The sequence below is a fragment of the Pongo pygmaeus genome, chromosome 20, assembly GCF_028885625.2.
Source record: "Pongo pygmaeus isolate AG05252 chromosome 20, NHGRI_mPonPyg2-v2.0_pri, whole genome shotgun sequence".
Lineage (NCBI taxonomy): Eukaryota > Metazoa > Chordata > Mammalia > Primates > Hominidae > Pongo > Pongo pygmaeus.
This window is the reverse complement of record NC_072393.2, coordinates 63,688,094-63,703,725: the sequence shown is the minus strand read 5'-3', so window position 1 is coordinate 63,703,725 and position 15,632 is coordinate 63,688,094. Positions and strand designations below refer to the sequence as shown.

General features: G+C 44.0%; 1 protein-coding gene across 5 annotated transcripts; it reads right to left on the bottom strand.

The window, feature by feature from the left end:
- Positions 1-261: 261 nt before the first annotated feature.
- USP29 (ubiquitin specific peptidase 29) lies at positions 262-15,411 on the bottom strand. 5 transcript variants are annotated; one of them, XM_054464389.2, is made up of 5 exons: positions 13,878-15,263; positions 11,928-12,077; positions 10,279-10,379; positions 3,471-3,501; positions 262-3,216 (listed from the first exon to the last, which is right to left on the bottom strand). In XM_054464389.2, the coding sequence occupies exon 5, from the start codon at positions 3,195-3,197 to the stop codon at positions 747-749; it is 2,451 nt and encodes an 816-aa protein (XP_054320364.1). In that variant the 5' UTR covers positions 3,198-3,216; positions 3,471-3,501; positions 10,279-10,379; positions 11,928-12,077; positions 13,878-15,263; the 3' UTR covers positions 262-746. The 5 variants fall into 5 exon arrangements, with proteins under 5 accessions (XP_054320364.1, XP_054320367.1, XP_054320363.1 ...); XM_054464392.2 differs by having other exon boundaries at positions 14,888-15,054; XM_054464388.1 differs by lacking the exon at positions 13,878-15,263 and adding an exon at positions 15,299-15,411 and having other exon boundaries at positions 262-3,501.
- Positions 15,412-15,632: the final 221 nt, after the last annotated feature.

The following is a 15,632-nucleotide window of genomic DNA, read 5'->3' as shown; positions in this document are numbered from 1 at the left end:
AGCCACGGTGCCCAGCTGGTTGACCATGCTTTTTTCTCTCACTGTCCGCCTGAGGGTATGCTGCAGCACTCTCTAAGTCCCCCCTAATAAATGCTCCAGACAGATCCCTCTGGTGTTTAGTGCTTCCTTCTTTGGAATCCCAACCGGCCTGATCTCCGAATGGTTTTGGGCACTCACTTATTGGAATTTCCCTGCTGCCACTTTTGGGGTGACTCTATCTAGTCTTAGGTTCAGTGGGACAAAATAAAGGAGTGCAAAAAATTTAATGAAAATCATTTATATAACATAAGCAGTCCATATCAACAGTAGCAAAATACACCAAGATACTCCACACATTTCCAGTGTTCTTCAAACTTTCATGAGCACTAGAATCTCCATCTGATTGCTGGCTCACACCTCCTGTTTCTGCATCAGTTGGTCTGGAGGGTGACCCAAGAATTTGCATTTCTAATCAGTCCCTAGCTGCTGCTGTTGCTGGTTGAAGAACAACATTTTGAAAACCACTGTCACAATGTGAAGAGCACCATTCTAATCTTGCAGGGAAAATATGCATATGCGCCTGAGTTCTGGGATCTAGGTGTCTGAAGCAGTTAAAATAGATATTCCCCCAAAATAAGTGCTTTTCATTGAGCTTTCATCCTGAGATACTTGTTCCTTCATTCTGAGTGAAGTACAGGATTCTCTTTGCAAGGATGAAGTGAGGCCGAGTGAGTCTGTCAAGCAGGTCTGTACAAAGAGTCATCTTCTTATTCCCCATGAGGGATCACCCCTGCCTGTGTGCTAAGTAGCCGAGAGTTCTCTGCTTTTCTTAACAGCTCCTCAAAAATCCCATTGTGCATGTAAAAGAAGATATACCCAGAGTGAAGCCTCGCCTCCTGCATTTTGGTCTCTGAGATTTCTGATACACGTAGATCATTGTATGTGAACCAGGCCTGCTTCTGAAAGTCATACACATCGCTGATGTAATGGCCTGAATTTGGGGAGCTCCCAATATGGCTGACAACACTGATGAGTCTGTAGGCCTGGAGAGGATCCCCCATCTTCACGTTTCTTGTGAGTTCCTTGGCTTCACCTCTTGTGTTCTCTGTATCTAAAATGTTTTTGTTTCCTAGGTTGTCAGAACCCAGTGCCCCAAGGTGATTCAGGTCAGCCTTTTGAAGTCTTAATTCGGTAGACTGATTGAGGGTCTCCTCTGTATGTTCTTGGGCATCCAGCTTCCTAACACCTGGAGGTGGTGCCTGCTGAAGAAATTCCTCTATGATGCGCTCCTCAATACACTGCTGGAGCTGTTCAGTCATTCCTTGAGATCCTTCTGGAATCCTGTTTTCTTTACACTCATAAAAGCCATTGGTAGACTCAGTGACACTGTCAAAATTGAACTCTATGAAGGTATTGGTTTTCTCATACTTCTGAAGTTCTGGTTGTTGAGGCACCTCTTGAAGATGAACCTCGACAAGCCTTGTGTCTGGGCTGCTGATCGGCTTCCCTCCATCTTCATAGATCACAGGAAGAGAAATGTCTCCCTGGTCCATCACTGAGTCAGCCCCTGGAAGCTCCCTTTCACCGATTGCCCTGTCTCTAAAGTGGACCAATTCTGACTCTAGTGCAGAGCCATTTTCCAGGTCTCTCTGATGCTGCTCTTGGCTTGCTTCTCCACAGTCTCTCTGGAAACTTTGTAGGTCGGCATTCTTGTCTGGTTCAATGGGTAGAACCAGGGAATCACTGGATTCTGAGGTCAGCTTCATTGATGGTGTCAATGGGCTGGTGATCTCAGAAATCATCTCCTGAGAGACTTCCAGGACTTCACATTTCCCAACAGGTGCACTACTGCTCAAGGGAAGAGGTGGTTTGGTGCTTTCATTGCAATAAGAAGATAAACTTAAATATTTGGGAATATAAACTTGCTCGTTATTCTTCACCAGCAACCAAGCATTGTTGAAGCTATAGCGTTTCAGATGAATGATAAGGACCCTGGAGAGCCTACTAAATGTATGCCTTGCAATGCAACTCTTCCGCTTACACATCTCACAGTTATATTCAAGCTCTTCTTCTCTAAAGAAAAGATCTAAAGAATTCTGAACGGACAAAGGAAGTGGTTTTGTTTCTTGGTGCAGGTTGATGGAGAGATAATTATTAGGTTCTACCTTGAGAACAACATGACCACAAGCTTTACAAATAAGGGAGAGCTGCAATTCAAACTCAAAATTAGCAACAACAGGGCAAACAAACACTTTGGTGGCAGCACTACCAACATGCATTTGTGGAGATGAATTTTCATCCCCACATTCTTTCCCAGTATTCAAAATGGCATTTAACTTTTCCATGTCTTCTTTCAGCTGGTCTAAACACTGACCTAAAAACTCATGAGCATCATTCTGCATGTTGCCAGAAAATATTTCTGCAACTGCTGAAATGACTTTTTTAATATTCCCAAGTAATTGTCTCTTGATCTCTGTACTACAGAAATCTTTCAAAGCAAGCAGCTGGGTCAAGGTCATAATAAGAGCCTCGAAAGGAATATATTTCCATGGGACATTTTGAGTGAGTAAGTCATTAGCAAAAGATGGAATTGCAAATAGCGATTGTAAAATTGCATTCATGTAACAGGTGTTTCCCAAATTGGGGAACCCTTGCTGCAGTTGCTGTGAATGAGAGTCAAGAGGCACCTGGGCTTTGTTGCATCTTGGGTCATCCTGGCTGTGCTCTGGTTCCAATGGAGATGTCAAACCATTTTTGGCATTGAGAGTCTGGGTTGCAAGAACAGTCTCATCTAGGTTAGGATTTCCATTACAGTTGGTATTGAATGAAGGCCCGAGTTTCAAATCTCTATCTTTTTCTAAATCCTCTAAACTTGATGGGTTCTTCCTATTGCTTTGTATATATTTCAAGGAATCTGTCTTATATTTCTTGTTTGGTACAGGGTTATATTCCTTCAGAATGTCCTCATTTGTCTGTAGATCAGATGATAGTGTGTTTTTCCCCTTCCCACCTTGATTTTCTAATAACCTCTTTTTCACATGTGTTGGTGATTTTGACATAAACAAAGGCATCTTCTGATAACTTGGCTTGTTACAAATGCTGTAAAATGAAGTTTTGTCAATTTCCTTCAGCATATTCCTGCTTTCAAACACATTCCAATCATCATCAGATTTCATGGGTTGCTGAAATTTTTTTTGATGGATTATGTCCAGGAACATATTCAACTGTTTAGCATCTCTGTAGGATAATTTGTCAATAAACAAGAACACATTGTTTTTCAAAGTTAAACGCAGGTGACTTTGTCTTTTTTTACAATGTCTAAGGACCACACTTCTAATGTTATTACTCAGCTGAAAAATTCTTATAAATTTTCCAGATTTGAAAGTGACCACCAGTTTAATTTCCTTTTTTCTTTGCACTGTTTCAATGAGAGCTTCTTTCAACTTAGTCATCCCAGTGCTCTGGCTCCAAATTTGGATGAATCCACGTACCTTTAGAGATATCATCCTTTCTTTATGTAACCTAAAGAAGAAAAGCACACATGCATTTTAACCAAGAATATATTAACAGTTATATCTTATGAAAAACCTCATCCACAAATAATAATGATTTATTTTTAGTCTTCTTGTGCTCTAAGTAAAATACTCTTTTGGGGTACTACTTATATTCTGAAGCTGTGCCAGTTCTCTAGAAGACATAGACTGAGGCACACGCATTTTTAAGGGAGCTGTTAGGAGAGAAAGAATATACAAATGGCCAACAGAGATATGAACAGGTGCTCAGCATCACTGCTCATTGAGAAAATACAAATTTGGTTGGGCATGGTGGCTCACGCCTGTAATCTTAGCACTCTGGGAGGCCAAGTGGAAGGATCACTTGAGCCCAGGAGTTTAAAACCAGCATGGCAAAATAGGGAGACATCATCGCTACATAAAATTTTTTAAAATTAAAAAAGGGGAGGGGCCAAGATGGCCAAATAGGAACAGCTCCGCTCTGCAGCTCCCAGCGGGACCAATGCAGAGGCGGGTGATTTCTGCATTTCCAACTGAGGTACCCAGTTCATCACACTGGGAGTAGTTAGGCAGTGGGTGCAACCCATGGAGGGCGGGCAGAAGCAGGGTGGGGCATTGCCTCACCTGGGAAGTGCAAGGAGCCGGGGACCTCCCTCCCCCAGCCAAGGGAAGCCATGAAGAACTATGCTACTCAGCCCGGATACTATGCTTTTCCCACAGTTTTTGCAATCTGCAGATCAGGAGATTCCCTTGTGTGCCTACACCACCAGGGCCCTGGGTTTCAAGCACAAAACTAGCCAGCTGTTTGGGCAGACACGAGCTAGCTGCAAGAGTTGATTTTTTTTTTTGGTACCCCAGTGGTGCCTGAAACCCCAGTGAGACAGAACCATTCACTCCCCTGGAAAGGGGGCTGAAGCCAGGGGGCCAAGTGGTCTCACTCAGCAGGTCCCACTCCCATGGAGTCCAGCAAGCTAAGAACCACTGGCTTGAAATTCTCACTGCCAGTGCAGCAGTCTGAAGTTGACCTGGAATGATGGAACTTGGTTGGGGGAGGTGCATCCGTGATTAATGAGGCTTTAGTAGACAGTTTTCCCTGGACAGTGCTAAGGAGGGTGGGAGGTTTGGACTGGGCAAAATTCACCACAGCGTGGCAAAGCAGCTGTGGCCAGACTGCTTCTCTAGATTCCTCCTCACTGGGCAGGACATCTCTGAAGGAAGGGTAACAGTCCCAGTCAGGGGCTTACAGATAAAATTGCCATCTCCCTGGGACAGAGCACCTGGGGGAAGGGGTGGCTGTGGGCACACAGCTTCACCAGATTTAATCTTTCCTGCCTGCTGGCTCTGAAGAGAGCAGCTGATCCTGATAAGAGGGATTTTCCCAGCACAGCACAACAGCTCTGCTAAGGGACAGGCTGCCTCCTCAAGTGGGTCCCTGACCCCCATGCCTTCTAACTGGGAAAGAACTCCCAACAGGGGTTGACAGACACCTCATGCAGGAGAGCTCTGGCTGGCATCAGGCTGGTGCCCCTCTGGGACAAAGCTTCCAGAGGAAGGAACAGGCAGCAATCTTTGCTGTTCTGCAGCCTCCGCTGGTGATACCGAGGGGAAAAGGGTCTGGAGTGGACCTCCAGCAAACTGCAGCAGACCTGCAGAAGAGGGGCCTGACTGCTAGAAGAAAAACTAACAAACAGAAAGCAACAACATCAACATCAACATCAACAAAAAAGACCCCCACACAATAACCCCATCCAAAGATCATCAGCCTCAAAGATCAAAGGTAGACAAATCCTCAAAGATGAGGAAAAACCAGCACAAAAATGCTGAAAAATCCAAAAAACAGAATGTCTCTTCTCCAAATGATCGCAACTCCTGTCCAGTGAGGGCACAAAACTGGACAGAGAATGAGACTGACGAATTGATAGAAGTAGGCTTCAGAAGGTGGGTAATAACAAACTCCTCTGAGCTAAAGGAGCATGTTCTAACCCAATGCAAGGAAGCTAAGAACCTTGATAAAAGGCTACAGGAATTGCTAACTAGAATAACCAGTTTACAGAGGAACATAAATGACCTGATGGAGCTGAAAAACACAGCATGAGAACTTCGTGAAGCATACACAAGTATCAATAGCCAAATCAATCAAGCAGAATAAAGGATATCAGAGATTGAAGATCAACTTACTGAAATAAGGCGTGAAGACAAGATTAGAGAAAAAAGAATGAAAAGGAATGAACAAAGGCTCCAAGAAACATGGGACTATGTGAAAAGAACAAACCTACGATTGATTGGTATACCTGAAAGTGACGGGGAGAATGGAATCAAGTTGGAAAACACACTTCGGGATATTATCCAGGAGAACTTCCCCAACCTAGCAAGACAGGCCAACATTCAAATTCAGGAAATGCAGAGAATATCACAAAGATATTCCTCGAGAAGAGCAACCCCAAGACACATAATTGTCAGATTCTCCAAGGTTGAAACAAAGGAAAAAAATGTTAAGGGCAGCCTGAGAGAAAGGTCAGGTTACCTACAAAGGGAAGCCCATCAGATTAATAGTGGATTGCTCCAGAAACCCTACAAGCCAGAAGAGAGTGGGGGCCAATATTCAACATTCTTAAGGAATTTTCAACCCTGAATTTCATATCCAGCCAAACTAAGCTTCATAAGCGAAGAAGAAATACAATCCTTTACAGACAAGCAAATGCTGAGGGATTTTGTCAGCACCAGGCCTACCTTACAAGAGCTCCTGGAGGAAGCACTAAATATGGAAAGGAAAAGCTGGTACCAGCCACTGCAAAAATACACCAAAATATAAAGACCAATGGCACAGAAGAAACTGCATCAACTAATGTGCAAAATAACCAGCTAGCATCATGATGACAGGATCAAATTCACACGTAACAACATTAACCTTAAATGTAAATGGGCTAAATGCCCCCAATTAAAAGATACAGACTGGCAAATTGGATAAAGAGTCAAGACCCATTGGTATGCTATATTCAGGAGACCTATCTCATGTGCAAAGACATACATAAGCTCAAAATAAAGGGATGGAGGAATATTTGCCAAGCAAATGGAAAGCAAAAAAAAGGACAGGTTGCAATCCTAGTCTCTGATAAAACAGACATTAAACCAACAAAGATCAAAAAAGACAAAGAGGGGCATTACATAATGGTAAAGGCATCAGTGCAACAAGAATAGCTAACTATCCTAAATATATGTGCACCCAATACAGGAGCATCCAGATTCATAAAACAAGTTCTTAGAGACCTACAAAGAGGCTTAGACTCCCACACAATAATAGTGGGAGACTTTAACACTCCCCTGTTAATATTAGATAGATCAATATTCTCATCACCACATAGCACTTATTCTAAAATTGACCACATAATTGGAAGTAAAACACTCCTCAGCAAATGCAAAAGAACGGAAATCATAACAAACAAGCTCTCAGACCACAGTGCAATCAAATTATAACTCAGGATTAAGAAACTCACTAAAAACCACACAACTACATGGAAAGCCCGGCTTCACCACTTACTGCTTTTATAACACTAAGGCTGAAACTCAACCCTCCTGAGTCTTACTTTCACGTAAGTGAAAATGGGACAGCAACAATAACAGCGACTTCTTAGGATAAGTCATTGGGCTAAAACGGCTCAAAATTAATTGTCGACATCATATTCCTATTGCTAATTCTAGGAATATATTAAACTACAGGGATACCTCATATGGAGAAAATTAAGGCTCCATCATGGGAGGAAAGGGAGTTTAGTGACTTTTATTACAGGTTTATTGTTTGTTGTACTACATCACTCTACATGATGCTCCTGAATGACTACTGGTTAAATAACGAAATTAAGGCAAAAATAAAGAAGTTCTGTCTGGGCACGGTAGCTCACACCTGTAATGCCAGCACTTTGGGAGGCTGAGGCAGGTGGATCACTGGAGGTCAGGAGTTCAAGACTAGCCTGGTCAACATGGTGAAACCCCATCTCCACTAAAAACACAAAAAGTAGCCGGGTGTGGTGGCGCATGCCTGTAATCCCAGCTACTCTGGAGGCTGAGGCAGGAGAATCGCTTGAACCTGGGGGGCAAAGCTTGCAGTGAGCCACGATTATGCCACTGCACTCCTGCCTGAGTGACAGAGTGAAACTCCATGTCAAAAAAAAAAAGAAGGAAAAATAAAAATAAAAATAAAGAAATAAAGAAATTCTTTGAAACCAATGAGAACAAAGGGACAATGTACCAGAATCTCTGGGACACAGCTAAAGCAGGGTTAAGAGGGACATTTATAGCACTAAATGCCCGTATCAGAAAGCTGGAAAGATCTGAAATCAACACCCTAACATCACAATTAAAAGAACTAGGGAAGCAAGAGCAAACAAATTCAAAAGCTAGCAGAAGACAAGAAATAATTAAGATCAGAGCAGAACTGAAGGTGATGGAGACATGAAAACCCTTCAAAAATCAATGAATCCAGGAGCTGGACTTTTGAAAAGATTAACAAAATAGATAGACTGTTAGCCAGCCTAATAAAGAAGAAAAGAGAGAAGAATCAAATAGACAACAAAAAATGATAAAGGGGATATCACCACTGATGCCACAGAAATACAAACTACCATCAGAGAATACTACAAACACCTCTGCGCAAATAAACTACAAAATCTAGAAGAAGGGCCGGGCGCAGTGGCTCACGCCTGCAATCCCAGCACTTTGGGAGGCCAAGGCGGGTGGATCACGAGGTCAGGAGATCAAGATCATCCTGGCTAACACGGTGAAACCCCGTCTCTACTAAAAATACAAAAAATTAGCCTGGTGTGGTGGCGGGTGCCTGTAGTCCCAGCTACTCAGGAGGCTGAGGCAGGAGAATGGCGTGAACCCAGGAGGCAGAGCTTGCAGTGAGCCGAGATCGTGCCACTGCACTCCAGCCTGGGCGACAGAGCAAGACTCTGTCTCAAAAAAAAAAAAAAAAAAAAAAAAAAGAAAATCTAGAAGAAATGGATAAATTCCTGGACACATATACCCTCCCAAGACTAAATCAGGAAGAAGCCGAATCCCTGAACAGACCAATAACAAGTTCTGGAATTGAGGCAGTAATTAATAGCCTAACAACCAAAAACAGCCCAGGACCAGATGGATTCACAGCCGAATTCTACCAGAGGTACAAAGAGGAGCTGGTACCATTCTTTCTGAAACTATTCCAAACAATACAAAAAGAGGGACTCCTCCCTTTATGAGGCCAGCATCATCCTGATACCAAAACCTGGTACAGACACAACAAAAGAAGAAAATTTCAGGCCAATATCCCTGACAAACATCAATGTGAAAATCCTCAATAAAATACTGGTAAACAGAATCCAGCAGCACATCAAAAAGCTTATCCACCATGATCAAGTCCGCTTCATCCCTAGGATGCAAGGCTGGTTCAACATATGCAAATCAATAAATGTAATCCATTGCATAAACAGAACCAATGACAAAAAACCATATGATTATCTCAATAGATGCAGAAAAGGCCTTCGATAAAATTCAACATCCCTTCATGCTAAAAACTCTCAATAAACTAGGAATTGATGGAACATATCCCAAAATAATAAGAGCTATTTATGACAAACCCATAGCCAATATCAAAAACTGGAAGCATTCCCTTTGAAAACCCACACCAGGGTGGGCGTGGTGGCTCATGCCTGTAATCCCAGCACTTTAGGAGACTGAGGTGGGCTGATCACCTGAGGTCAGGAGTTCGAGACCAGCCTGGCCAACATGGTGAAACCCTGTCTCTTCTAAAAAATACAAAAAGCCAGGTGTGGTGGCAGGTGCCTGTAATATCAGCTACTTGAGGCTGAGGCAGGAGAACTGCTTGAACCCCCGAGGCGGAGGTTGCAGTGAGCTGAGATCACACCATTGCACTCCAGCCTTGGCAACAAGAGTGAAACTCCGTCTCAAAAAAGGAAAATAAAAATTAAAACCATACCTGATGAGTTATCATTTGCTGTCATATTTGGACTGGAGTGGATTGCAGAAGTTGGAAAACATGAAGGAAAACTGGAATACTATTAGGAAGAATTGGTGGGGCGGAGAGTAAATGCTGGCTATGCAACCAGTTGTATCAATACAGGGAGTATGGGCCAGGTATGGTGGCTCATGCCTGTAATCCCAGCACTTTGGGAGGTGGAGGCAGGCAGATCACCTGAGGTCAGGAGTTTGAGACCAGCCTGGCCAACATGGTGAAACCTGGTCTCTACTAAAAATACAAAAATTAGCCAGGCATGGTGGCAGGTGCCTATAGTGCCAGATACTGGGGAGGCTGAGGCAGGAGAATCGCTTGAACCCTGGAGGCGGAGGTTGCAGTGAACCGAGATCTCACCACTGCATTCCAGCCGGGGAGACAGAGCAAGGCTCTGTCTGAAAAACAAACAAACAAACAAACAAACAAAACAAAAAAGAAAACCAAAAAACCCCACAAAAAACAGGGAGTAAGGAAAAGGAGTAAGACGGCGAGTTGTTGTGTTAGCTAATTAGCAAAACCGAGGTGGGGAGAGAGAGAAAGGGAAATATGAAGAGTGAAAAAAAAAAACAACATCATGAAGGGAAAGACATCTCAAAACACAAACAGGTTTCAGAAAAAATAAAAAATATCTCTCTTAATTTGCTCCCTCCCCTTACTCATTTGCCCATTTCTCTCCAGGCAGTGAGGAATGCCTACTTCCTTCCAACATTCCAATTTCAGGAAAAGCAGTGAAATCCCAATGAAACCAACAGAAAAAATTGCCCTTTGCCTACTCACAGTTCTTTCCGAAGAAACTTGAGTCAATTTATGGAAGTTTAAGCTTTGGAGAGCTGTCCATGGTCACACTGCAGGCAGAGCCCTGACTGCCACGGCTGTTACTAGAAAGAAACAAAAAGGTCAGAGTCCTGAAACTGAGCTTTATTTAAAAAGTCTGCACGTAGTCCCAACCATCTTTTGTGTTAATTTATTGCATTATATCTTAGAAACTGGGAAAACCAACCTTCCTCCAAAGTCCTTCATGTTAATTCAATCTGGGAGAAAGCCTCCTGTGTTAATGGGATTATCTCTAAATGCATTCCTAAAAGCGCCCCTCCCCAATTACACAGATTAGATTAATATATCAACTGACTTCACATACATTGGTTTTCTTGGAACTCTGCCACAACCAGACCTTCTAATATTTGTTGCTTGAGAAACCCCATACTTTATGGGTCTCTAACTTAAAGACTACTTCTGACTTTGCTCACCTAGAACTTTAAGCATCTTTATTTTTTTCTTGTTACAAAGAGGCACTACAGAGAGGATGCATCGAGATCACACATTGTACATTCCAACTTCCAGGATTCCAAGCCCGGCTTCACCACTTACTGCTTTTATAACACTAAGGCTGAAACTCAACCCTCCTGAGTCTTACTTTCACATAAGTGAAAACGGGACGGCAACAATAATAGCGACTTCTTAGGATAAGTCATTGGGCTAAAATGGCTCAAAATTAATTGTCGACATCATATTCCTATTGCTAATTCTAAGAATATATTAAACTACAGGGATGCCTCATATAGAGAAAATTAAGGCTCCATCATGGGAGGGAAGGGAGTTTAGTGACTTTTATTACAGGTTTATTGTTTGTTGTACTACATCACTCTATATGATTTACATGCCTTAATACCATTTAATTCTGCAAGTGACCATATGATATTCAATTTTATTACATTTAACATAGTAAGAAAACTGAGGTCCAAATACATTATTAATACATTAAGGGACTTTTAGGAGTCACTCAGCTAAAGAAACAGGGATGTGTAATCAGAAATGGCTGCTGTTGATGGGTGCCCACATTTCTTCAAGGTAGGCCATGAGCTATACTATGCCAAACCCAGCAAACCATGTGGGAAGCATAAAATCTTCCATGATTATAATTAATGTGTCCTCAGTTTCCTGAGAGATCCTAACATAATATCTAGAGTGTGAAGAAAAGCCCCTCCATTTCATCCTGTTGCTGCTGATAAATTATTGCCTCTTTAGGGAAACTTCACCCTCACTGGACCTTAAATTTAATGAAAGGAGGAATCACAAAAATTAGAGATCATCAGCTTTTCCCTGAGCTGAGTTCAAACGACAGATACGCTTCATCATTTTCATTTTGAATGCATGCTCTTTTCTGAAAATGCCAATATCCAATGCCACAGAAAACAGAAAACTATCCCTCAAAATAAAAACCCAGAATCAGGATTTTCGAATTTACAATTCAACCTCATGAAGGGTAGAAGATGAAATTCCCCTCATCACAATATCTGACAATATTTTTAGGGCATTAAGTTTAGACAGACTCTCCTTCCAACACTCATACACACATACACACACACACACACACACACACACACACACCCCATCACCCAAACAAGCAAACCTTGAATGAAACTTACAGTTTGGAGAGCTGTTCTGGGTGAGTGGATGATAATTCTTTTTTCAGAAATGAGATCTTGCTATGTTGCCCAGGGTGGTCCCAAACTCCTGGCCTCAATCGATCCTCCAGCCTCAACCTTCCAAAGTGCCTGGATTAGACTCCATAGCGCCTGGAGGAGAATGATGAAAGTTGAGTCTGACAGTGATTATGATGTTCCGACCTTTTATTCCCAGGTGGCTCCACCCATATCACGGGTTTTTCCAGGACATACGTTTCTTGATTAACTTATCTCTGCGTAAGAGTTTAAAATATTTGTCTAGAAAAGGCTAGCTAGTGACCTATTTTACTTTATTTCAATTTGTAATTTAAAACTTTTATTTAGAAATCATTGCAAATATACATAAGAATTGCAAGATTAGTAGAAATAACTTAAATTCCCTTCACCCAAATTTACCAATTGTGTATATTTTGCCACATCTGTCTGCTTTCTCTCTCCCTCTTTTGATCTATCTATCTATCTATCTATCTATCTATCTGTCTATCTATCTATTTTTTAATAGAGACAAGGTCTTGCTATGTTGCCCAGTTATCGAACTCCTGACCTCCAGTAATCCACCCGCCTCAGCCTCCCAAAGTGCTGGGATTACAGGCGTGAGCCACCATGCCCAGACAGACGTTCAGGTCCCTTATATAAAATGATATACTTTTACTCCACTTAATGTTTACCTGTTTTCCTTGTAGTAACGGTGCTTTTTGTTTTATATATGTATATAAGTATATATATATAACATATATAAGTATATATAACATATAAGTATATATATAACATATATAAGTATATATAACATATATAAGTATATATAACATATATGTAAGTATATATATAACATATATGTGTATATAACATATATAAGTATATATATAAAACATATATAAGTATATATATATAACATATATATCCTACATTTTCAACACGTGTAACAAATGTGGATAGTTTCAAAAAGATCATTTTACGTTCTAGTAGTTACCCTGTTTGACTAAAGTGTACTTTTATTTTTCTATTGCAGTGCATTTTATTTTTTTTTTGGCGGGAGGCGGTGGAGGGGAGCGGGGACGGAGTCTCACTCTGTCACCCAGGCTGGAGTTTAATGGCGTGATCTCGGCTCACTGCAGCCTCTGCTTCCTGGGTTCAAGTGATTCTCCTGCCTAAGCCTCCTGAGTAGCTGGGATTACAGGAGCCCGCTACCACGCCTGGTTAATTTTTTGTATTTTTAGTAGAGACGCGGTTTCGCTATGTTGCCCAGGCTGGTCTCGAACTCCTGATCTGCCCGCCTTGGCCTCCCAAAGTGCTGGAATTACAGGCGTGAGCCACCGTGCCCGGCCTTTTTTCTTTTTTCTTTTTTTTTTTTTGAGACGGAGTCTCTCGCTCTGTCGCCCAGGCTGGAGTGCAGTGGTGTGATCTCGGCTCACTGCAACCTCCACCTCCGGGGTTCAAGTGATTCTCCTGCCTCAGCCTCCCCAGTAGCTGGGATTACAGGCACCCACCATCATGGCCAGCTAATTTTTGTATTTTTAGTAGAGACAAGGTTTCACGTTGTTGGTCAGGCTGGTCTCAAACTCCTGACCTCAGGTGATCTACCCGCCTTGGCCTCCCAAAGTGCTGGCATGACAGGCGTGAGCCACCGACCCAGCCCTTTTTTCTTTTATATACTTTTTGAGACAGGGTCTTGCTCTGTTGCCCAGGCTGGAGTGCAGTGGTGCGATCATACCTCACTACAGCCTCGATTCCAAAGGCTCAAGTCATTCTCCAAACTCTGCCTGCTGACTATCTGACACTACAGGCATGGGTAATTTTTAAATTTTTTTGAGACAGAGTCTCACTTTGTCGCCCAGGCTGGAGTGCTGTGGCACGATCTCAGCTAGCTAATTTTAAAATTTTTTGTAGAGATGGGTGGGGGGAGGGTCTCACTATGTTGCCCAGGCTGGTCTCCAACTCCTGGGCACAAGCGATCCTCCTGCCTCGGCCTCCCAAAGTGCTGGGATTACAGGCATGAGCCTGGCCAGCATTTTCTGTTTGGATGTTTTTACGTAACCGGAGTCGTCATGATGGAGGTACAGTTCCTTGGACTTCCGGCTCTCCTGCCTCTGCAAATCTCAGCTCGGACCCGCCCCTTCCGGCGCCGCCTCCCCTGATTCTCCGGGGAACAGAAGAGTTCCGGGCCCCACACGCTGCGTCTGCGCAGTACCGGGCGCAGGCTTCCCGACCTAGGGGGCTAGGGGCAGGCTCTAGCGTGGCCGGGGCACATAGAGTTCCTGGTCTAGAGCGGGTGGGGCCTAACGGCAGGAGTTAGGGTTCAGAGAAAACCAGCCTGGGGCGGGTTACCCATTCAGCCTCAAGCGAGGTGGGGTGTGGTAGGTGGGCTGGTGCCAGAAACCACGCCAGGAATTGTTAATAACAGTCATCCCGGCCGGGCGCGGTGGCTCACGCCTGTCATCCCAGCACTTTGGGAGGTCGAGGAGGGCGGATCACCTGAGGTCAGGAGTTTGAGATCAGCCTGACCAACGTGGCGAAACCCCGTCTCTACTAAAAATACAAAAATTAGCCGGGCATGGTGGTGGGCGCCTGTAATCCCAGCTACTCGGGAGGCTGAGGCAGGAGAATCCCTTGAACCCAGGAGGCGGAGGTTGCAGTGAGCCGAGATGGCGCCACTGCAATCCAGCCTGGGCGACAGAGCGAGACTCCGTCTCAAAACAACAACAAGAACAAAACCCCCCCAAAAAACGGTCATCCTCCAGGTAGAAGAGACAGAAGAGAGGGTGCGGAAGAGACTTAAAAGTCTCAGGCCTTCAAGCGTGTTTGCCTCAGCCACCCGTGAATCCTACAGGAAAACTAAAACAACATGGCCACAAGCCCCTAAGTCTTGGGGAAGCAGACGGTTTCCCAGCCGAGCTTTAGGAGGAGGCGCCGCGGGGCCTCACGGGTGACGTCGTCCCCCGGGGTAGCTTGCGCAGAGGGTCGCTTTGGGCGCGCGTAGAGTCGCGTGGTGCCTGGGCCGGCGAAGCCCAGGTGCAGTCATTTGTGGCCCTGTCCCGGCGCGCGAGGGGCCAAGGCTGGCCAGGGGCTGGGTCCGCGCGGTAGCGACTGCGTCCTGCCAGCTTCCATCTCTCCGCCTGAGGGCCTGAGCGGCTGCCAGAGTCAGGTCTCCAGGCCGGGCGCTCACGCGTCTGTGCCCAGTGAGGCCCCAAGATGCTGGTGAGGCCTCGACCCTGACTGGTGTCCAGGCTCTTGACACTGTCGTGAGGAGGAATTCATGGATGAGCAGAACAAAGTGTGGAGATTCATTGCGCAGGGAATAAGTACATATTGAAGAAAGAAAAGTGCAGGCATACCACAGAGCATCACGCCCAACGGAGTTTGGAGCTGCTACCTTTAAATATTTATTTAACCAAGGGGTGGAATATTCATGAAGGTTCTTGGAAAAAGGTAAACATTTCTTGGTACTGTGGTGCCACCCATTGTTATACTAAATATGGGTGTTCCCCAGAACTGTCATAGTGGGTGTGTGACTTAGTATGTTAATGAGCACATAATGAGAGGTCCTAGGTGAAACAGGTCAAATCCAGCACCGTGTTGGGTCCAGTTGGCTTTAGCCAGCTTGGCCCACACCCTGGTTTTCAGAGTCTTATCCGCCCCTAGCTTATGCAGCTATTTCAAGGGTTTCCT

Coding starts and splice junctions, on each gene's coding strand:
- USP29 (XM_054464388.1), bottom strand. CDS start 3,485: ATGATATCTCTAAAGGTACGTGGATTCATCCAAATTTGGAGCCAGAGC.